This window comes from Prionailurus viverrinus, chromosome B4, assembly GCF_022837055.1.
Source record: "Prionailurus viverrinus isolate Anna chromosome B4, UM_Priviv_1.0, whole genome shotgun sequence".
In the NCBI taxonomy this organism is placed as follows: Eukaryota; Metazoa; Chordata; class Mammalia; order Carnivora; family Felidae; genus Prionailurus; species Prionailurus viverrinus.
The window spans coordinates 60533540-60557370 of NC_062567.1; the positions used below are offsets into that span (position 1 = coordinate 60533540).

A 23831-nucleotide genomic window follows, 5' to 3' on the forward strand; every position below is an offset into this window, starting at 1 on the left:
ACAACTGAACTGAGACTTTAATCAGATGTGCTGATTGTCAGCTCAGAGCTCTTAACATATCTTGGTACACATCTCTTTTAGTGAGAAAGACGGGTTGTAGACTAGATACTTTAGTCCCAACTCCAAGGCCAAACTTAGATATTTGGCAGCTTTATGCAACATACAGTTTTATATTTATGTGTATACAAATATTCACCTAAAGGAGAAAGGAAAACATTATTTATACTCATCAATGATTCCTAGATACAACCAATAGAGGGCAAAATCTAACCTGTGACAAAGACAACACAGTAGACATGTTTGCATGTGAATCTAACAGTAGCCAGTATATGGCTGATAAATCAACCTGTATTGAGCTAAATGATGCTGTTTTTCCAACTATTCCAATTTTTTGTCTTATTTATAATCAAAATATATACATCTAGTTGTTTCCAATATACACATTCAATTTAAAAAAATCAAGACTGACAAACTGTGTGCTTATTTTCTTAGCACTTTTCTTTCATCAAGTAGTAAGTTCGCATTTTTGAAGGAAAAACAAACAAAATTATTTACCCTGACCATTATAAAGTACACAGCTATAAAAGTGGCAAGCATTCTTAAGCACAACACAAATATAAATTTTTCAAATAATAATTCCAAGCTCTATTAGAAAATACAAAATGGCAAATATATGTTGATGAAGGCAATACAGAACTAAAGGTGTAAGAAACAAATTGAGAGTGACCAGCAGTAAAACACTCAAACATTACTAAGAACCACTACAACAACTGATTAGGACACGCTTACCTTTCTACACATTGTAAAAAGTATTTCTAAATGCTTTGGATTAGATAATAAAGTATTTGTATCTATTGTCACATAATTATGCAGGAGAGGCATCATATCTGGAAAAAAAAAATTCAAAATCCCAATGAGACTTGAGTAACAGGAGTAGAAATAAATGATTCCCACGGAAGCTATATTTCTATAGCACCCACATATTACTATCTTCCTCCACAGCCACAAATGCTAGTAAGGAAAGTGACAGATCTGCCCTATTTATAGATGAGGAAAATGTGGATCAGGAAGATTAAAATGCTCACCATTTATTATAGTGATTGTTCTGAATGTTTGTCCTTTACTCTAAAGGACTCATCACCACTTCACAAAGTATGTATTTTCTTGCTTATCTGTGTGTTCCCCACCTTCCCTCCCCCCAACCAGAATGGAAGCGCCAAAAGAGCAATGCTGGGGCGCCTGGGTGGCGCAGTCGGTTAAGCGTCCGACTTCAGCCAGGTCACGATCTCATGGTCCGTGAGTTCGAGCCCCGCATCGGGCTCTGGGCTGATGGCTCAGAGCCTGGAGCCTGTTTCCGATTTTGTGTCTCCCTCTCTCTCTGCCCCTCCCCCGTTCATGCTCTGTCTCTCTCTGTCCCAAAAATAAATAAACGTTGAAAACAAAACAAAAAAAAAAAGAGCAATGCTGTCTATTTTGTTCACTGCTATACTGCTATACTTAGAACAGTGCTTGAAATATAGATAGTACTCAGAAAATACTAACTGAATTAATGTATGCACATTTGTTCTGACTGCAAACTAATTTGAGATACAACAGGAAACAGGCTCCTTCCTACTGCCTGTATCCCTAACTCTGGAAAACACTGCTCTAACAACACCACCCTTTACTCCACAGAGAAATAACAACTGTTTTTCTGATTAGTACCAGAATCGTATGTGTCTTTATGTCATGTGTCAAAGGAAATAATGTCCAGACACAGAAAAGCAAAAATGTTACATGGCCAAAGGCATACCTGTAAAGTATTCAAAACAATCCTGCTGAAACACCTCATATAATATACCTAGCAGCTGCCACATTTGAGGGGAAATGCCATGGCAGGTTAAACTGTAGGCCAGTGAAAGAATTTCTTCATAGAATTCTAGAAGGAAGAAAATCTCTAGTTAGAATGCTAGAAAACAGCAAAAATTAAAACACAAAGACCACAGACGGGACGATTGAGACTATCTACCTGCATACATTCCTCGGCACCTAACATACTTGAGCACCCCTTTCTCAGCATTCCCATATTTGCCACCTTCCATCTGCCCCCTACCCAACAGGACAGGGCAAAGATTTGTTTTTACTAAATTTCCCTAGAATACTGGAAATACATATTTTCTTGATACTGTGTACTAAAATATAGTTATACTTCTAAAGCTATATTAGAAATGGGTACAAGACGGAATTGTATACCTCTTGTGCACAGTACTGTTAACTTACAAATAATTAATGTTCTTTGGAAAGCTTAATTAAGCTAGGCTACAATATCTTCTGGTCTCACATATTTTTACAAACTATGTTCTGGACCGTATTTTGTCAATTTACAAATCATGTAATACTTGTGCAGTATTTTAAAATTTATCTCAAGTCAGTGATATCCACTATAAAGTAGAAGAGTCCAAAGAGAATATTGTATTTGCATATATATTGCAAATATATTTGCATATATATGTATATATATGTATTTGCATATATATTTCTTATTGCTCTCAGTCAAAAGTACATCATATCTAAACATACAATCAGAAAATGCAAATCTCAATAGAAAATTTTTCAAATAATTCCCACCATGTTCATCACTGAGCAAGTCTTTTAAGTTCAAAGATTTTTTCCCTCTATTTTAATTTTCAATGTTTATCTATTTTTGAGAAAGAGAGGTACAGCATGAGCAGAGAGAGAGGGAGACACAGATCCAAAGCAGGCTCCAGGCTCTGAGCTGTCAGCACAGAGCCTGACGCGGGGCTTGAATTCAGGAGCTGTGAGATTATGACCTGAGCCAAAGTAGGATGCTCAACCCACTGAGCCACACAGGCACCCCTCCTATTTAAAAGGAACTAATATTCACTCTGGAAGCTTGGAGGTTTTTTCTGTAATATAATTTTTTTAATGTTTATTTTTGAGAGAGAGAGAGAGATGGGGACAGAGGATCTGAATACTATCAATATTTCAAAGCAGGCTCCATGCTGACAGCAGCGAACCCAATGTGGGGCCCGAAACCACGAACCTAACACTGAGATCATAACCTAAGCAGAAGTCGGACATTCAACCAACTGAGCCAGCCAGGTGACCCTGTAGCATTATTTAAAACAATATACATGGGGAGCCTGGGTGGCTCAGTTAAGAGTCCAACTTCAGCTCAGGTCATGATTTCAAGGTTTGTGAGTTCAAGCCCTGCCTTGGGCTCTCCTCACCTGCTTCAGATCCTCTATCTTTCTCTGCCCCTCCCCCACTCATTCTCGTTCTCTCTCTCGCAAAAAATAAATATTAAAAACAAACAAACAATATATTCAAAAGCTGATAAGACAGACAGTTGCCTTACCAAGAACAAAATAAAATGTAAATTACAGATATTGGGAAAGAACTTGTTACATAAGACAATCACTTGAAAAACAGCATTATCTGAATATGAAACATCTGAAAGTTCTGTTCATCATTACCCCACACCTTGGAGAAAAGGAGAGCAAATGCCTCTTCCTAACTTTATAAAGGCTCAAGACAGAAAAGGAGCCCAATATTTCCTTGCACATGCTCAGCACGTGTGCACAACCCGATACTCAGATGCTGAAGACCAGGACTCTGAAACTTGACAGAGAAACTAGAAGGCACAAAGCTGTTGCAGATTACTTTTTGCAGCTGTGCTGGAGGCTGAACTGTGGTGGGCAGCAATCTAGGACCCAGTGTGGACAAAGACAGCACTGACTTTCTCAGCAGACCACTTCTATGGCACAATCATGCTGGCTCCAGCCAATTCCAGCCTTCCCACGGATTCAGCGAGCTACCAAACATCCTTCTACTACATTCCATTTATGCTTGAATTCGCCAAAAGTTATTTCAATCATTCTCAATCAAGAACACTCTTAGGGTGGGATGATTATACTAACTTTCACTTCCTGCATAAGATAAAGCAGATAAAGCAGTAATAGCTAAACCTAGGTTTTAATAATAAATGAAATCTTATAAGTAAATTAGCAATGAAAACAGGCAATGGAGAAAAGGAAAGTAGGACAATGGAAAGAGACTGGACCACGGACACAAACAAAGTCAGGCTGCTGTGGTGGGGGTCCCAGAAAAACAGATTCGGCCCATGACATCTTACAGAACTATTTTTTTTTTAATTTTTTTTTACATTTTTATTTATTTTTGAGACAGAGAGAGAGTGTGAACAGGGGAGGGGCAGAGAGAGAGGGAGACATAGAATCTGAAACAGGCTCCAGGCTCTGAGCAGTCAGCACAGAGCCCAACACGAGGCTCGAACTCACGGACCGTGAGATCATGACCTGAGCCGAAGTCGGACGCTTAACTGACCAAGCCACCCAGGCGCCCCACCTATTTTTTTTTTAATCTAAGATCCTGCATGGCCAAACATTGGTTCAAAAAGGGTCATTAACATTACATCACAACTAAAAACACAAGAAAAGACCACCTGTCACCTTAAAGCTAGGAATGAGATACTAGACAGGCAACTGGAGCCATGGCTTTCTCATCTGTTCACTACACCCAAAAATAGGCCCTTTTCCTTAACATCCTGACATTTCAATTGCTCAAATCAAATAGCTGGTATAGACAGATGAAAAACTTAGTATAAACTATTTCTCTTTATCTTACTTCACAGTGTCACTCCTCCAGATCGCTTTACTTTAAATGGAGAATTTTTGGTTACAATCTCTTCCATGAATAAAGACATAAATGAATATGTTCTTTTTTTGCTTATCAGAATCTCTAGGGTTATGGTCCAGAAATCTTCATTTGAACTAGCTCCTTGGTGATTCTTATGCATACCAAAGTTTGAGAACTACAGCTTTATAGCAATGATTTCAAAAGTAAGGGGTATGTACCCTAGGCAGTGTACTGAAATGGGAAATAATACATAGATATATGTATATAATATATACATAGTATGAAAATGTGTGTGTATATATGTATATAATGTGTATTAGAACACTTTATATAGACATTTAATCCCATCCCTTCTACATTTCTGTTTTTATATATGTAAATGTGGTTTCGTAACATATATATTGCCTGTAACTTGTATTCAAATATCATTCACATATATTAGAAATGCATGCTCAATTTTCTATCAATGGTGTGAGTGAGAAAAATTTTAGAGACAACTGCTCTTAAGCAGTAACACGCTTTTCTTTCAGCTTTCTGTCTGCACACTATATAGGCTGCAACACTCCAGGGAACAGGACTGGGGGCTGCCACCTGCAAAGTGCTTGGATACTGGAAAAACAGCCTCTTCTACAAATTCCCATCTATTGTAACATCCTGATTCTATTAGTTACTGGTTCTATTCAGAAGTTGGGCTCTCTAATAGATAACGGAACAATAATTATTTCATACTTCTGAAAAGACATAGATCTATCATTTCACGTTTTTCAATTCCAAGACTAGGAATTCTTAATTGGATGTATTAAATTTTTCTCTAAATGAAAATACAGATATATAATACTCGAAAGTATATCCAAAAAACAGAAGAAAATGAAAGCTTCTCTCCCTCAAAATTGTCCATACTGTTGAATCTGAAGGGCTAAAAATGCACTTTAAGTTTACCAAGTTAAAAAATATCAATTAACTTTTTTACTCTACCTCTGAACTTACCAATTACATGTTTCTGTAAAACGAGATCAATGATCCGCAGACAGATGTTCTCTAACTGCTGAGTAACCTAAAGACAAATTTAAACATTTAGTTTAAAATCCATCGTGATAACTGGGGTGCCTGGGTGGCTCAGCTGGTTGACCATCTGACTTCCAGTCAGGTCATGATCTCACAGTTTTTGAGTTCGAGCCCCACATCAAGCTCGCTGCTGTCGGCACACAGCCCGCTTAGGATCCTCTGCCCCCTGTCTTTGTCCCTCCCCAACTTGTGCTCTCTCAAAAATAAATAAACATTAAAATAAATAAAAATAAAATAAAAGATAAAATAAAATCCACCATGATAACTCTTACTCTATAAATACTAACCCAGTAAAAACATCAACAAAACTTTTTTGGAGGGATAAGTTGACAATTCTAAATTTCAAGTGAAAAAAATAACCAAGAAATTCTGAAAAGTAGACGAATGATGGAAGTGAGAGTTAAATCCATAATAAAATTATCAATTAAATTAGTTCCTAACCTCATATTTTACAACAAAGTAAGTTCCTAGTGAATGAAAGATTTCAACGTAAAAACTTGGGCCATAGAAATACGAGAAGAAATGAAAAGAAGTTGTGTATAATCCTGAAGATGGAAAATGGCTCAAAGCCCAAAAATCAGAAGCAAATATATTGAGCCATTTGATTTCAAAAATTAAAAATATCTGCATAGTGTAGGGAAAAGTCAAAGATGAATAAAAAATTGAGGGAATTATTTTCAAATGGTATCACAGACAAATATCAAATTGGCTCCCGTGAAATCAAGTCAAGAGGAAAAAAAGGCAAAGGTCATGAAAAAGAAATACAAACAGACTTTAAGCTTATAACAAGATATTAACTCTCATACATGAGAAGGGTACAAATTCTAAGCCCAAGATTACCATTTTTCACCTATCAAACTGGCAATGATCAAAAAGTATTAGCTGGGAAGAGAGGCACTGCTATACATTGATTTGAGGAGTGTAATGTGGCCAAGTTAGCAATTATCTCTCAAGATCCTTTGACCCAGCAAGTCCACTTCAAGGAATCTGTCCTCCAGACATATTATTACCTGTGCAAATGACATGTAACAGGCCATTCACTGCAGCAATGTTTGTGATTAGTAATAACCAAAGGTCCGTTTAAGAAGGGACAGTTAAATGATATTCATTAATGAGGGACTGGTTGAATAAACTGACACATAAAGAAAGATTATGCAACTACTAAAAATACTAACTTTAGTGGCTAATAATTATGGAAGGATCACCAAGACATAATTCAAAAATGGCAGATAAAAACTGTATACTATCATTTTCATAAAAGAAAAAAATACACGCTCATTTTTTTTTACTTAGACATTATAAGAGAAAATATCTCTGGAAGGGTACAAAAACCTAGGAGAGGAACTACCTCCTCCACAGAGGAGAATGACATCTGGGGAGCTGAGTGAGAAGGTGAAATTTCACTGAATACCTTTTCATGTCTTTTGAATTTTTCAACACAGGTTGTACTAAATATTTTTTAAATAAGCAAAAATTAAACTCCATCATGGGTTACATTGTCCATCTAAGTATCCTATTTCAACTTTTGAGCATATTCTTTGAATATTCAGCTTTAAAGTACTGTGTTAAAGTTCAAATGATCCAAAATCTCCAGTTTGAAAATTTGTCAATATATTTAAATCATTAAAGAAAACTGCATATACGTAAACATCTGGTTTAGATTTCTAATTTTGTTCTGCATATACTCAGTGTGCATGTATTCATACACATGTGATTTTTCCTTTTAAGGAAAGACTTTTCTCAAAGTTTGCTTTTAATAAGCCAAAGTTCAAAATCCCAAGACAGGCAGTCAGGAGACCAAGATTCTACTCCTTGTTTTGCCTCTAATTATCTATGACCTTCGTAAAGCCACTCACTGAAGGCTTCACATTTTTTTCATAGGTAAGGAAGCTGGATTGGATTAGTGCTTCTCAATTTTAAACCATGCCTCCTTTGATAATCACAGTAAGTTCACATGCTCCTTTAACTTTATCTGAAATGCAAAATTAATATCAAGAGTAAAAATATTAAAACAAAAAGGTAAAGTACTGTTTTGTTTTCAAACTAATCCTGCTGCTCATTTTACTACTGCCCATCTTCGATACACACATATTTTAGACAACTGGATTAGGAGATTTCTAAGGTCTCCAAATTTAAAAATACAAGTTCTGCATATAAGGCAAAAGAATTATCCTTAAGTATGCTTGTTGTAATTTGGAACATCTCACTGTTCCTGGATGGCCCATACAGTTTTAACAAGAATACAAAAATAAAATAATGAATATGGGAATAAAAATTCACATTAAGCCTTTTTAGGTGAAGGAGGCCTTCCCAGGAGAAGAATATCGAACTGTTTTTAAGAATCCAGTAATTTTCCACTGGCGTGTGATAAACACAGGATAAATCAACAGCCATGGGGTTTAACAATGCTATTTAAAGAACCACCACCTGCTTCCTAAGTCCCACTGTATGAAACAGGAGCTGCCGCCATTGCTGAGCAAGTCAGCCTAAGCTCACAGAAGGAACCAACTCAAATCTGAGAGGCAATGTAATACTTGGGGAGGAGGGTGGCAGGTTTCAGGTGGAGATAAATGGATATATTATCAGAATAATCTGACTGCAAACCCAAAACTCTATGGCCATGAGCAAGACTCCTGATACTACATAAACTTGTTTTCCACTTCTGCAAAAGGACACTACCATTACCAGTTCTAGTGATCTCATGGTGACACTAGTAAAATCCTATCAGTGAACAGAGGGGAAAGCACCTAATAACTATCTGCACAAATTCTTCTCCCAATATTGTTCTGGAATTCAGTTTAAGAAAGATGATGTTTTAAGTTCTTCTTCCCTTCCATTCTCATGATGTTACATTTGAATTTTGTTCCACTACTTAATATCTGCCACTGTGATTGAATGGCTATCACTCTCTACAAGAAGACTAGACTGTGGGTTCCAAAAGGCAGAGTTCATGTCTTATCCAATTTGATATTCCCCCAAAATCTAGCCTGGAACACAGATGTGACAAACTAAACTCAGTTTAATAATACAGAGATGTCCTATATACCTTACAACAACATGTAATATTTCCCCCCTTAATCATTTTAATACGGCCTTTGAAAATTTGAAGGTAGTTTTTAAAATCTAACAACATATATAATAGCAATTTTAACGTTTATTTATTTTGAGAGAGAGAGAGAGAGAGAGAGAGAGCAGAGAAGGCACAGAGAGAGAGAGGGAGACAGAGAATCCCAAGCAGGCTCTGCAGCTGTCAGCACAGCTGACATGGGGCTCGAACTCATGAACCATGGATCACGACCTGAGCCAAAACCAAGAGTCAGACACTTAATCAACTGAGCCACCCAGACGCCCCTAAATAGCAACTTTAAAGTCATGCCCATTGATCATATAAATTTCAGTTAATGGTACTATAATGACATAATAAAACACAAATTCCACCTCTTTATGATCTTCTACAACTGTCAAGATAGTATCAATAGTATGTAAAATTCCCATCGCCATTACTGTTTTGTCTTCGATTTCTTCATATTCATCACTTTGAAGGACTTTGCCAAATATCTCAGCCTATGAACATAACGTAAACATATTCAACAATTAGTAATGTTATACCTACCCCTCATTGTTGTTGTAAGTTAATAAAAGGGCAGTGGCACTCATCTAGACATCAGCATTGCTCAAACATAAGTTACACACTTTACCAAGTAAATCAATGATAGACTATTATGTTTTAAGTACAGCCAATTTTTCCTTATCTTGTCACTAGAGTGGAATATACATTAGTTATAACAATTAGCTATTATTTAACTTCTGGTTGTCATTAAACAAATAAGCCCAAAGTCTAAGAAAACTGAAATCTAGCAATAGTCAAGTGAAAAATTTGATAGAAGGTAGAAGACAAAGTTAAGAAATCACCTAGAAAATGAAACAAAAAAGACAGACAGACATGGAAGACAAGAGAAAAAAAGGTAAGAAAATTAAAGACTCGGTCCTGATCCAATATTCCTTATCAGAACTATAGAATAGAAAAAAAAAAAAAAATGGTAGGGAGAAATTAATCAAATAAGTAATGCAAAAATTGCCCACAACTGAAGGAAATGAGTTTCCAGATTCAAAACCCACAAAATGAAAATTTAAAAAGCTCACAAAGTACATCATTGTAAAATCTCAAAATATTACAGATGAAATGATCCCAATGTTATTAGATTTAAGTCTAATTAAATACAGAAATTAACAACTGTCAGAATTACTAGAGCAAACATTTTTATATTAACATATCAATTACATATAAAACTGAACTCCAAATTTGGGAATTCAATTTACTTAGATCAGTCAAGGCTTTTATTTTTATTATTCAAGGCTGAATTTACTTTCAAACTAACATAAAACTTTTCCCATTCTTACCAAATGTTGGGTCATATCAACAGCAATTGAAGCTACTTCTTGACTATATTCACATATCATCTTCTGGATAACATTAGTAACATCATCATTTTCTGTCTCTCTAACAATGTGCAACAGCTCCTGCATGATAGGCCTTACGTGTGGCTTCATATATTCCTTAGCTAATGCAATAAAACAAACAAAATGAGTAAAAAAATTAGGTATTCAAAATTGGCGACAGGAATTAACTTGGTCACAAGGTTAAGTGACACAGGGTAATAGGCTCTTAACAGATATTTGCTTTATGGTATAAGATACAAAGCTGTACCAGGGCACCTGGGTGGTTCAGTCAGTTAAGCGTCTGACTCTTGGTTTCGGCTCAGGTCATGATCTCACAGTTTGTGAGTTCAAGTCCTGCATCAGGCTCTGCACTGAAGCACAGAGCCTGCTTGGGATTCTTTGTCTCCCTCTCTCTCTGTCCCTCCCCACAGCACATTCTCTGTTTCTCTCAAAATAAAAAAAATTTTTTAAAAGCTATACCAAAATAATCTTCACTAACACATCCACTTCCCCTTAATTAGAGGTAATCAATCCTACAGAGGAAAGAACTGTCCTGCCCAAAATGCCAAGACCCTTCATTCAGAAATTCTAATTATACAAATGTTCTATCATCAGGATGATTTACAGAACATGTATATATCAAGATATCAGTATAAAAAATCATGTACATAAAAACTATGCCGAATACCTCCTCCCACACGTCCTTGTACAATATTCAGTCTTCCCACTGAAACACTGTTGAACAGAAGTAAATTAGATTCATGTACTTCATAAAACTGAATTTACTTCCCAAGGTTTACTTGAACTTTGAACAGAATATTCTTCTGAACAAACAAACGAGTTATCTGTGTTATCACTCACCAGAAATTCCACTTGCTACTTTCAGAACTAGTAGAATCAGAGTCCTAGAGCTGAAAGGTCTCTTGAGGCCATTTAGTTCAATCCCCTGAATTTAAATATATGGAAAGCTAACCCTTGACAGATGGTATGCCTCTACACAGGCTTACACAGCAACCTAGTAGCACAATCAAAATTAGACACCAGGTCTCCTGATTCCCAGCCTACCCCAGCGGCCAATAACTATCAACTTATTTCCTAATCCAAAATTTTTCTGGAGTCCAGTCAATAGGAACTCCTGAAAAGGGCAAGGATAAACTGCTATAAAATTCTGAGGGAACAAAAGCTCAGAAATCTAAACCTTGCACCTGAAGACTCAGAGAAATCATCCTCAAGGATAAGAAGAAAGGATTTCAAAAAATAAAATAACATAAACCCTTTAAAAGGTATTTTTGGCTTTACCTTGTGTCTGGTTAGAAATTAATGACTGAAGAGCAAGGGCAGCTTCAACTTTGACAGGCATCTCCTTATCTTCAATCAGGCTCTTCTTTGCCAGTTCGACTGCATTTCTCAGATTGAGCTCATTATGAAACTTCAAAGAACTAAACGCATGAAGTACCCAACAGGACTATAAGAAGAAATTAAGTAGGAAACTGTTAGGATTGTGGCATTCTATAATAAAGTCACGCACATAAGAACTTCTTAGTAAAATATCATTAACTCTACCAAGTACTGTTTGTTTTTGGAGGGTAGCATATTACCCATAGTTTTTAACTTCTGGACTTCCCGCTCTTTTTATTTAAAAAGGCAGTTGTTGGGGCGCCTGGGTGGCGCAGTCGGTTAAGCGTCCGACTTCAGCCAGGTCACAATCTCGCGGTCTGTGAGTTCGAGCCCCGCGTCAGGCTCTGGGCTGATGGCTCAGAGCCTGGAGCCTGTTTCCGATTCTGTGTCTCCCTCTCTCTCTGCCCCTCCCCCATTCATGCTCTGTCTCTCTCTGTCCCAAAAATAAATAAAAATGTTGAAAAATAAATTAAAAAAAAAAAATAAATTAAAAAAAATAAATAAATAAAAAGGCAGTTGTTGCTTCTAAATTATCTATACGCAATTTTTCACAGGGAAAAGAAAATGGGCCTAACTGAAGCGTCTCTGAAAAAAGAAATCCTGTTTATGCTTAATAAATATTATGAGTCATAACTAATGTGTTATTTATATGTAAGAGCTACTACAAACCAACGTTTAACTTTCATTTGCTGACCTTCCCAGCAAACAAATGAATTATTATTTTCCCTTACTCATGTAAGGACTTAGCAAACTTTTTTGCTCATATAAGGTATGAAGAATTTTAAATCTTATATAGATTACCAAACTTTAAACTATTAGACCACAGAATCATATTATTACTTTAATTCTCCATGTACATAAAACACAATTAACGGTAATTTGTTTTACTGCTAAAAGACTTTTAGCAAGAGAATTACAATTCACACAGCCTGTCAAAGGTTACAGCCTACCTATAAAAACACTTGTATGCCCTCCATACCTCTAATCTACATGTGCCCAAATACTTCTCCAGTGAATGTTGCCATCTGTTTATAAAAAGGCTTTAGTGTGTAAGACATTGTTAACGTATGTTCTTTATAGCAAGACATTTTTTGTGTTGATGTAATTATAAAGATAAACACTAGGCTCTCGAATTAAAGTTCTATTTTTATTTCTCCATAAAAGATATTGATTCTAGAAGTCATATACACTTAGAACACAAATAAGTTTATGTGAATTATTATCTTCCCCATTCTTCTAAGGCATATCGACCTAATATACTATCTGTACTAATTAAGGTTTTAGCCAAACTAGAATTTCAGGCTGTTTTGGACACTGAAAATTAATCAGTTTACAAATTTACATTGTACTATTGCTATAACATTATCCCTCTCACTCCATGTTTTATGAATGCAGCAAGTGGGGCTAGAGTGAAAATTTAAAGCAGCTGAATTAGAATCCATAAATCCTTTATTTATTAGTTTGTTCTTTATTCAGCTTATGTGACCATAAGGGCAGTCTGACTGACTTCATTTTGTTCCAATACATGGTAAAAGGTCAATTTATCCAAAAACATTTAGTTCAAAAAATATCTTACAAATGAACATTTTTTAAAGTTTATTTTTCGGGGCGCCTGGGTGGCGCAGTCAGTTAAGCGTCCGACTTCAGCCAGGTCACGATCTTGCGGTCCGTGAGTTTGAGCCCCGCGTCGGGCTCTGGGCTGATGGCTCAGAGCCTGGAGCCTGTTTCCAATTCTGTGTCTCTCTCTCTCTCTGCCCCTCCCCCGTTCATGCTCTGTCTCTCTCTGTCCCAAAAATAAATAAACGTTGAAAAAATAATAATAATAATAATAATAATAAAGTTTATTTTTCTTGGGGCGCCTGGGTGGCGCAGTCGGTTAAGCGTCCGACTTCAGCCAGGTCACGATCTTGCGGTCCGTGAGTTCGAGCCCCGCGTCGGGCTCTGGGCTGATGGCTCAGAGCCTGGAGCCTGTTTCCGATTCTGTGTCTCCCTCTCTCTCTGCCCCTCCCCCCGTTCATGCTCTGTCTCTCTCTGTCCCAAAAATAAATAAACGTTGAAAAAAAAAATTTTTTTTAAGTTTATTTTTCTTAAAAAAAAAAAAGAAAAGTTTATTTGTCTTTATAATCCCTATACCCATCGTGAAGCTCGATCTCACAACCCCAAGATCAAGAATCATATGCTCCTCTAACTAAGCCAGCCAGGTGTCCCACAAATGAAGATTTTAAGAAACACAATGGAAATATGGAAAACTTACTCTAGCTCGAAGATATCCCAGGTTAGACAATAATAGTGGAAATACATGATTCTGTAGCAACAACTCCATTTGGTCCTTGAATAAACTCTTCTGTTAGGAGATAGATATGAAGTTTTAACTTATCAATGCCTTTTCATATATAAAAATCACAACCAAGTAAAGTGTTTATTATGACTTATGCTTAGTATACTTCTATGTGTAATTTTATAAAATTATTTGACCTACATATTGTATGTTTTAAAACAAGAAATAGTACCTTACAAAATAATTTGATACTGATTGACTTTTGCAGCAATAACACTAAAGTCATATTGCATCCTTTTTTAATTTAGCAACAGTTTCATGCTGAAAAACTGACAAAGTAAAATTTTTGTTTTAATCAAAGAAACAGGTGACAGAGAAAAGGATGTTTACAGTCAAATCAATTATGCAGAAGCAGTCACAAGTTTTAAATTATTCATAACTGTCATATCCTCTCATTTGCCTATGCTCAAGTAAATTATATTTTGAGTAGTTGAACCTTCAATAAAATATCAGCAAGGGAACCAATCACATGCAGGGCTCCATCTTTCTTCCTAGGGTCAAAGTTCGGGTCTGTCAGGATTTGGTAACAGAATGCCATCATTTTTGGTAACACCTACAGAAACAGAAGAATCTGTTTTAGTCTACATGAGCTTTCACTGCCCAACTGCTATAGTATTAAATAGGATGTACAAATTTTCAAAACTAAAGCCATTTTACTGTGTTTTATCAAGCAATTATAATAAGAAAACAACCCTTTTCCCTTACTAGGACAGAAAAATATTCCTAAAGTGATAGGTTATAATGAATAATATAATTTGTCAAATACTAGGGGTATAATAGAGTGTCAAATCCACACAGCGCACCTCTCAATCTTGGATTTAAAAAGAATTACTGCATACCTCTTTTCTTTTCTTTGCAGCAGTATATAAGAGAGTCTGGGCTGCTGTGGTGGGAGAAGCATAATCTTCAAAAATATCTACGATTTTAAAAGGTTAAACCACATTAGTAAAAATACAATTACTTATTATAGATTTTAAACCTGACTGACCACTATTCCAAAACAAAAAAATAAAACAGTCCACATATGACACTGGTTTATAGCATAAAAAAAGTTAAAGGTGTATCGGTGCTCCCATGCACAACAATTATTTATCAAACTCTGTAGGCTGTCCTTTTAAACAAGCATATTAAAGAGGATAATACATGGCTGGCATATCTGTTTCACAGGAAAAGTGTTTTCTATCAAAAAACAACAACAATTTATTTAGTGCTTACTATGTGCCAGCACTGTTCTAGGCTCTGGGGACACAAAGATCAAACAAACAGGGCCCTCACAGAGCTCACATGGTGGAAAAAAAAGAAACCAATTATACACATATACACACATAATAAGTCAGGCTCAGAACAAATTTACAACAGGATAAGGAGAAAGAGAGTGATGGAGTATGGAGAGTGAGGGAAATGGGGTGTCAGGGAAACCATCTTTAATTCTGTTAGGGCAACACTTAAGCAGAAATTGAATGAATGAGGGAGAAAACTCTACATGGAATTCTAAAGAGAAAGCTCTCCAAGCCAAGGAACCACAAGTGTAAAAGCCTTGATGGACTGCTAGGCCAGCGCTCAGCTCTGTCAACAGGTAGATTTAGCAGGTATTCAATGGGCATTTATTGAATACACACCTATTTAAAACACACTGTTTAATGTCAAGAAAAATTTCACAAATTTCAGAATAGGTAGTTATAGATAAAAATCTAAAAACTTGAAAAGTATCTTATATGCCCATATTTCAATATATAAAAAAAAAATCTAAGTCTTTGCCAAAATATAAAATACAAATGTATTTGTATTAGTATTTGTATTTGTACAAATGTACAATGTATTTGTACAATGTACTTGTACATTTGTACAAATGTACAATGTATTAGTACAATACTAATAACTATCACTTATTGAGTGCCAGGCACTATACTAATGAGATTACCTACTGTACCAGGCACTTACTTCTTTGGCAGGCACTATGCTAAGATTTTACAACCATCTCATATTCTACTCTAAGCAGTTAAATAAGTTAATAAACTATTATCCTGCTTAATCTTCCCAACACTATTAGCATTGCTGATTTTATAGCTGAAAACACTGCATCTCAGAGAGGGTAAGTAACTTGCCCACAGTCACACAATAAGTGGCCAAGTGGGGCACCTGGGTGGCTCAGTCGGTTAATCGTCTGACTTTGGCTCAGGTCATGATCTCACAGCTCATGAGTTCCAGCCCGGCATCCGGCTCTGTGCTGACAGCTCAGAGCCTGGAGCCTGCTTCAGATTCTGTGTCTCCCTCTCTCTCTGCCCCTCCCCTGCTCATCCTCTGTCTCCTTCTCTCAAAAATAAATAAACATTAAAAAAAATTTTAATAAAATTTAGAAATAAGTGACCAAGCCAGCATCACACCCATACTGTCGTAACATCAAGAACCTGTGAGCTCTCATAGTTTTTACCAAATCTAAAAACATTATTAGTATCAGTCAATGCATTTAGATAAGAATAATTTGTTCATGTAAATAACTATAAATGACAAAAATGTAAAAAGAAAATTACATGATTCTATAATTATTCTTTCCTATAGCTATCCAAAAGTAAAATATATGTATCCAAAATATATGCATCCAATATATCCAAAAGTAAAAAAATAGTAGGCACTATGTTCTAGTACACAAAAGAAGATTATTTTTCAAAAAATACTTCAGTTAGTCTTGAATTGTCCGTATTATTTTAATCAATAAAATGTAAATTCTATCAATCAACACTCACAGCTCTTAAGTATTATATTTCTAAAAACTGAGATACTATCTCATTCAACATGAAAAGTGAAATAATGATAGCTTCCTGAACACTAAACAAATACTCTGCACATTAGAAAAACACACAGGTATTAAAGAAAAACTAAACACTAAATGAATATCTTGAAGAAGACAGAAGAAAGATAGGCTAATCACTCTGTTCCAGAAAACAAAAGTGTTAGGAAGGAGAAATAAATCATGCTTATGTGAAATGACTTTCAAAAGGAAATGGTAGAATGGAGGGATAAAGCAGATGGTAAATACTGTTTCTCATTCATTTGCTTTTCCCATACTTTGTCTCCAAGACAAGAGGCACTCCCTCACTCAACAGACCAAACAATACTAAGTACAAAGCACTGTAAAAACAATATAACCCAATAATTTAGCATCTACACCAGCAGACTGAACTCAAGTAGCCAGAGACACCTGGCCGAACAAGGAAAAAGCACCGTGTTGTCACTATCTTCATCATGACTTGGGCAGAGCTAATTTTATCAATTATTTATTTCAACATTTACTGAAGGTAGACTAGAGCCAAATACTAGTAGAGGAATGGAGAGGTGTAGGAGGGATGGAGAATGCAACATAAAGCAAATAAACAAGATAAAGTCCCTGCCCTCAAATGGCTCTAAGCTGCAGGAGAAACAGGTATTCAAACAACATTTTGCTATGTTAAGTGACAGTATTCCATGAAGCAACTCATTTAAACCAGGGTAAAAGGGAATGAACTCAGGCAACCTACACAACTCAATAACTTCTAGAAAGATCCAAGCAAAAAGAACCTCCAGAGAATGGGACCACACAGTGGTAATCTCACTCTCTTCTGGAATACTTAGCCACTAAGATAAAGAAGCATACTAAATTGGAATGCTCCTAAAATATGCAGAAATCCAAATGATCCAGACTAAGAACAACCCAATCTACAAATGGGTATTCCCAAAGGTAGAGATAAGGATGGTCCCTCCAGATCAGCATCAAAACAGAAAACGTTGTAGCTGGCTCCATGACTGCTTCAGCACCCCTAAGAGGGGTGAACAAAACAGCTTTCCATCTTCTACACGCAAAGGCCTCAAGTCCACTGGCTCAAGAGAACATCAAACTCTTCAGAGTTTATCATGTAAAGCAGAACTTTGGGAATTTAATACAGCAATAAAATCTGCTTAAAAATATAAATTAAGTTATATTACTCTACATATCAAGGGACTAATGAGGAATAAAATCATCTCAATTACCAAATTTCATTCTTATATATTCATATGGATCTTCTTGCCACAGTTCTTCATCCTCATCTTTATAACACATCACAGAAAAAATCACATCTTCAGAGATATTCTAAGAAGAGAAAAAACAAAACAACAAATGGCTATAGGCTATTCAAATTTGGGGAATATTAATAATGTATTTACTGATAGCCTTTCTGATGTTCGTTTTCCAAACTGTTAATCTTTGTGTTCAGCCTGTGTTGGCTGAGGGGAAAGCAGGAAAGCAAGAGCCTGGGGGTGTGGGGCAGACAGAATTAAACTTAAGATTGTTTTTAAACAACTGATTAAAATATAAAGAGATGAATGGAAATGCTATTCTTGGAAGCAAAAGCAGGGATAATAAAGTTTTACTAACAGATCAATATTAAACACACCTTAATTCTTTAAGGAAGAGAGATAATTATCAAGCCAAGATTATATTTATTATTGTATTTCTTATTGTGAACATTCTTACATTTCCATTTTGGTCCTAAATGTCAACGTGCCAGCAATATTAAAATTTCTTTTCCTCTTCCACTTTCAAAAACCTAACTTCCTACTCTAGAAATGCAGGTTTCAGTCAGAAAAAAAATCATATCTGCTGCTAATGCTCTACTAAGCCCATTTAACAATTATATATGTAGAAATAGGATCATCTCTTCTCACATATTCCAAATTAAATTCTGGGAGAAAAAAATTCAACCAAGAGACTGGACTTTTCTTATTCCTAATCAATGGCTATGTAAAAATAAGGCCAAAGGCATCAAGAAAAAAAAATCCACTCTTACTTTATAAGAACATAGTATATAAAATGAAATCAGTACCATTATCAACTGCAAAGAAATTATCACTATTTGATCAACAGGATTAGACAAATATTATTAAGAGGTCTACAGAAAACAAAAGATATTATATTTATAAAACCAGTAATAAGGTAATACTAAACAAATTCCATCCTGGACACCAAAGGCAAAGTAAAGAAATGTGTTTTCCTTTTTAGGAACTATCACAGAGATTATAGAATTTAAGAATTCACAGTTTGAGAGAAAAAAAAAATTCAGTTCCTAACATCCCTGAATTACCTAAAATTATCTACATACATATAAGAATTTATTCATTAATGGCTCATAATTTTTGATTCTCATTTGTTCTTTAAATAATGAGGCTGAATTCTATCTTTAAGTAAACAATTGATATAAAACCAGAAAACTATAACTTCTGCTACAGAACTTAAGCCAAAAAGAAAAATAAAAACCTCATTAGCTTCTATCTACAAAAGAAAATGATCATGCTTCAGGCTTCATCTACTGCAAAATAATACTACCTTAGTACAGCCCTGGTGACTCTTTTCAAAATGCTATTGCATACAATACCACATCTGATCCTAGTGACCTTTAGATGAGAGGGATAGAGGGGCGCCTGGGTGGCTCAGTCAGTTGAGCGTCTGACTTTGGCTCAGGTCATGATCTCATGGTTCGTGAGGTCGAGCCCCGCGTTGGGCTCTGTGCTGACAGCTCAGAGCCTGGAGCCTGCTTCAGATTCTATGTCTCCCTCTCTCTCTCTCTCTCTGCCCCTCCTCCACTCATGCTGTCTCTCTTTCAAAAATAAATAAAAACATTAAAAAAAAGAAGATAAGAAGGATAGAAAAACACTAGCCAACTGAACAGAGGAGAAACTGAGGCCACATGAGACTCCAAGAAAGACCAAATGCATCCCGGTCTTACAACTCTATTAAACTTGAAAGCTTCACTCTTCTCAAATACTTAAATTTCCAAGCCCTTCCTATCAAATATAAGACTGCACACATTTGAAATTAATAGAAATAAAAATATATTAAATATGACATACAGGATTAGTGTCTAGAAAACCTAACTTAACCAGAGAATAATTTTGGAGAGCTATTCCCTGACACTGACCTGTATGTGTGGCTTCATCTGCTTCCAGGTGACAGAATGAACAATCCCTTGATTGAGATAGTTGAATGCTTGCTGAAGAACACGGGGGGCTACATACTCTTTCTGTCTATATTGGTCTAAAATTTTTAGTAGTACCTACAGGTAAATGGGAAAGAAAGTATAGGAGAACATAAATAATTTTAAGGTTAAAGGGAGGGGCATTTTAGGCATGACATAAAACCCAGAATCCACAAAAATAAAAATAAACTGATTTTTAGAGAAACTAATATTTTGTGAGAAAACTTGTGGGCAGTTTTAATTAGATGGATCCAAGTTTTACTGAACTAAAGGACGTCTCACTGGGATTTCCAGCCTTTTGTCCTACTTCTAACCTGTGGAACAACGCAGAACAAGTCACAAGTCTATGCTCTATTCCATGTAACTAAGCTCTTCAAATAAGTTAAGACTCCGGTTAAGAGAAATAATAACAGACTTCACAAAATGAACACTGAAAACATGTATACAGCAAGAGATACCATTAACAGATTTTAATTATTTGATAAAGCTGCATTTCAAATTGGAAGAGAAAATAAATTATCCAGAAAACAGTATCAGGACAACTGATTAGCCCGATGAAAAAAAAATAAATTGGCTCCCTAACTAAACTCCATCCCAAAATTAATTCCAGATGGGGAACTATTTCAACAACAAAAACGAAAGCATAGAATGCCTAGAAGAAAATACCGAAGAATTTTATTTTATAATCCCACACCACAGAAAGTCTTTGTAAATATAACACAAAACTGAAAAGTTTTTGGTTTTTTTTTTAATTGTTTCTAAGGAAGGAACCATGCCCAAAGTGGCTTCTGACTATCCCAAGGACCTGCCCGTCAGAGGTAGCACTACGACAAAATCCAAATCTTCCAATTCCTGGTCCCAGAGCACTTCAGGATAGCAAGCTTAAACCTAAACTGCTAAATAAATAAAGAGAGTTCTTTCAAAACATGTACAGAATTGATGAACTCAGAACATAAATTCAGCTCAAGTTATGTAAAATTAGGTTTATAAGCATTGTAAGAAGTCCCACCATCGCCTAGATGCCCTTTCTGCAATGCAGGCCAAAAGGGGATGCTATGGAACATGGGTCTTCCTAAACAGTTTGGCTCACCCAAAGAAACAACAGCAAAGGAGACAACAGTTTTTAATAAGAAAATAATTTTTAAATACTAGGAATATATATCTTAAATAACCAACGTACAAATAGTTTATGACATGGATGCAATGCCATCAAATCTGAATGTGTATGTACATACAAAACATACACACATTTACATGACACTGGAAAAACTCGGCCAAACACACTTCAAGAAGGCATCAACTTCAAGATGGTTAATGAGTTTAACTGCAGTGGAAATAATAGAAGACAGAACTGCCTGGCTTCCTGATTATCCTAGTTTCCATACTGAATGGCTGAACAGATAATTTTATTCATTATTCACTAATATTCCCTACAGACTGTCTTGTGGGCCAACAAAATAATTTGTGAGAAAATTACAGCCATAGCTTTCCTGAATTGTTGCAAGGTACTTTTTAGAAATGATAATCTATAAAATGATAGTAGACAAAACGATCATCTATAAAAGGAAGTATTCCATCTATGATGACAGGTTTGAGGCAGTTAGCTTGATATCACTGACAATAAAGAAGACTAATATGCATAGATTTATAAAAATCTAGAAACACCCTCTATATCATTAAAGCCTTTTACTATGTCTGATTAATCTTTGCTTCCTCACTGTAGTCCTGAAACAGCCAGTGCTTGAATAGTTATTAAATTTTATTTGTTGAAATATAAACAAAAATGTGATTCAAATGGCAATACAGATCAACCAATCTTCATGCCCAAATGTCCTATGTACGTTTTAAATATTAATATCAACTTGGATTATTTCTCAAGAACTCCTAATTTGCACTGTAGAGAATGGTTCCTCAACTTCCACAAAAATGTGTAAGTTCTCAACCAAAGATCTTAATTTCTGAGCTCAAGCTCTCTTGAAATGAATCAATTCATTACATAAATCTTCTGATATAAAAGTTTAGAACAAAGAGGGGAGATCAAACGAACAGAGAATAAGAAACCCATAAGAGGTCCAAGAGTTAACAGAAGAACCCAATCTAAGCACTGGTCACTGTGACATCAGTATCAATAAACTTAAAAGCTTTGAATCTAGCATCTAGGAGTTTGGAAGGACACTTCTTATGGAAGCTGCCCTAGGACGTTTGGTTCTAAAACTGATTGCACTATATTAGATTCCCAGATCTGCCATTTTATCCCCTATAAATATATAATGTATTAATATGTTCATAATCTACTTTTAAATGAACAGAAATGACAACTATTTTCAGGAGTAACTGTCCTTCTATTTAAAAAGCATATGTTTGGGGCGCCTGGGTGGCGCAGTCGGTTAAGCGTCCGACTTCAGCCAGGTCACGATCTCGCGGTCCGGGAGTTCGAGCCCCGCGTCAGCCTCTGGGCTGACGGCTCAGAGCCTGGAGCCTGTTTCCAATTCTGTGTCTCCCTCTCTCTCTGCCCCTCCCCCGTTCATGCTCTGTCTCTCTCTGTCCCAAAAATAAATAAACGTTGAAAAAAAATAAAAATAAAAAAAATAAATAAAAAGCATATGTTTATTACCTGCTGAATTCCCACTGCATAGGTTTTCAAAAAGAATTCAGAAAATTCAAAGTATTCTTTTGTGACATTTCCTGGGCTTCCATATCTTAAAACACAAAGAGAAAATGTTTAAATGCTGTAAATTTTTAAAACAAGAGCATGCTCACTGGTTTAAATACCATCCCTTGTTGAAAGATCTATGCTATGTGGGCAGAAAACTAACACTTGCCCCTTTTCCACAAGCCCCAAGATGAAATCATAATAAGCTTGTACTTAGATTCTGGGCCATACTTAAAATTTCAGACAGAAGCTTCCACCTACTTAACCAAGAGTTCCTAAAGGGCAAATATTACAAATAAAAATATTATATATGACTCTTTTTTCTTTTTCAAAAAATGCATCAATAATTAAATTTCACTAACTTTCTTATGGAACTAAGTAGCCATGCACCTTCTTGTACAATTCCTAGGTATTTCCAATGAACTAAAAAAATGTCATGCCCATTCTTTTTTTTATAGAAGAACAGAAAGACCAGAGAAGACTGTCCACATCATTATAATCTCAAAGCCAATAATCACAGTTAGGCCTACCTTAAAACAAACAAAGGGTGACTTCTTTTTGCCCACTGTGGCTTTAAAGACTAACAGTGAGGGGCACCTGGGTGACTCAGTTGGTTAAGCATCTGACTTTGGCTCAGGTCATGATCTCATGGTTCTTGAGTTTCAGCCCTGAGTTGGGCTCTGTGCTGACAGCTTGGAGCCTGGAGCCTGCTTCAGATTCTGTATCCTGCCCTGTCTTTGCCCCTCCCCCTACTCGCTCGCTCGCTCTCCCGCTCTCTCAAAAATAAAAAACAAGGCTAACAGTGATATACTGTGAAGCATCAAGGGACCTATCGAGCTTTATTATATTCAGTACTGAGGTATTGACCATAAGATCACAAATCTAGTAAACAGAATTACCGTTCAAAGAGACGAGCTACAATATGTAGTGCCCATTTCTTACACTTCCACCAGACTAGTTCTGGTCTATCATCCTCATCAATCTGCAGAGTCTCCTAAGGGGACAAAAACACCCAGATTAAATTCCTGCATGGTAAAGGGGTTTATGTAAATAACAAAAGCAAAATAAATCTTATTATAAATTAATATTATAGTGAGTTAAGGTTGCCATACAAATGCAAATTCTTACTTACGATTGCTAGGTAGGAATTAAATAAGCAAAGCAAATTTCAACTAACTAATGCTATTGTTCACATTTATCTCCTACCTTCAAAAGGCCCAAATAAATGTAAAACAAAATACACAACACCATGTCCCTTGAGGAAACTCTGGGATGACAAAAAGGTTTGATATCT

The 23831-nt window shown here is 35.9% G+C and overlaps 1 protein-coding gene across 2 annotated transcripts in view; it reads right to left on the minus strand.

Moving 5' to 3' along the window:
• IPO8 (importin 8) overlaps positions 1-23831 on the minus strand; it is an 86194-nt gene that overhangs the window by 40296 nt on the left and 22067 nt on the right. For both annotated transcript variants that reach the window (XM_047867450.1, XM_047867451.1), the window contains exons 7-19: positions 23437-23531; positions 22499-22583; positions 19828-19962; positions 17903-18002; positions 14737-14813; positions 14334-14450; positions 13814-13903; positions 11461-11626; positions 10123-10283; positions 9160-9285; positions 5644-5710; positions 1793-1918; positions 790-887 (exon numbers count right to left, since the gene is read on the minus strand). In XM_047867450.1, coding sequence (XP_047723406.1) covers positions 790-887; positions 1793-1918; positions 5644-5710; positions 9160-9285; positions 10123-10283; positions 11461-11626; positions 13814-13903; positions 14334-14450; positions 14737-14813; positions 17903-18002; positions 19828-19962; positions 22499-22583; positions 23437-23531 — 1443 coding nt within the window. The remainder of the gene's footprint in view (positions 1-789; positions 888-1792; positions 1919-5643; positions 5711-9159; positions 9286-10122; positions 10284-11460; positions 11627-13813; positions 13904-14333; positions 14451-14736; positions 14814-17902; positions 18003-19827; positions 19963-22498; positions 22584-23436; positions 23532-23831) is intronic.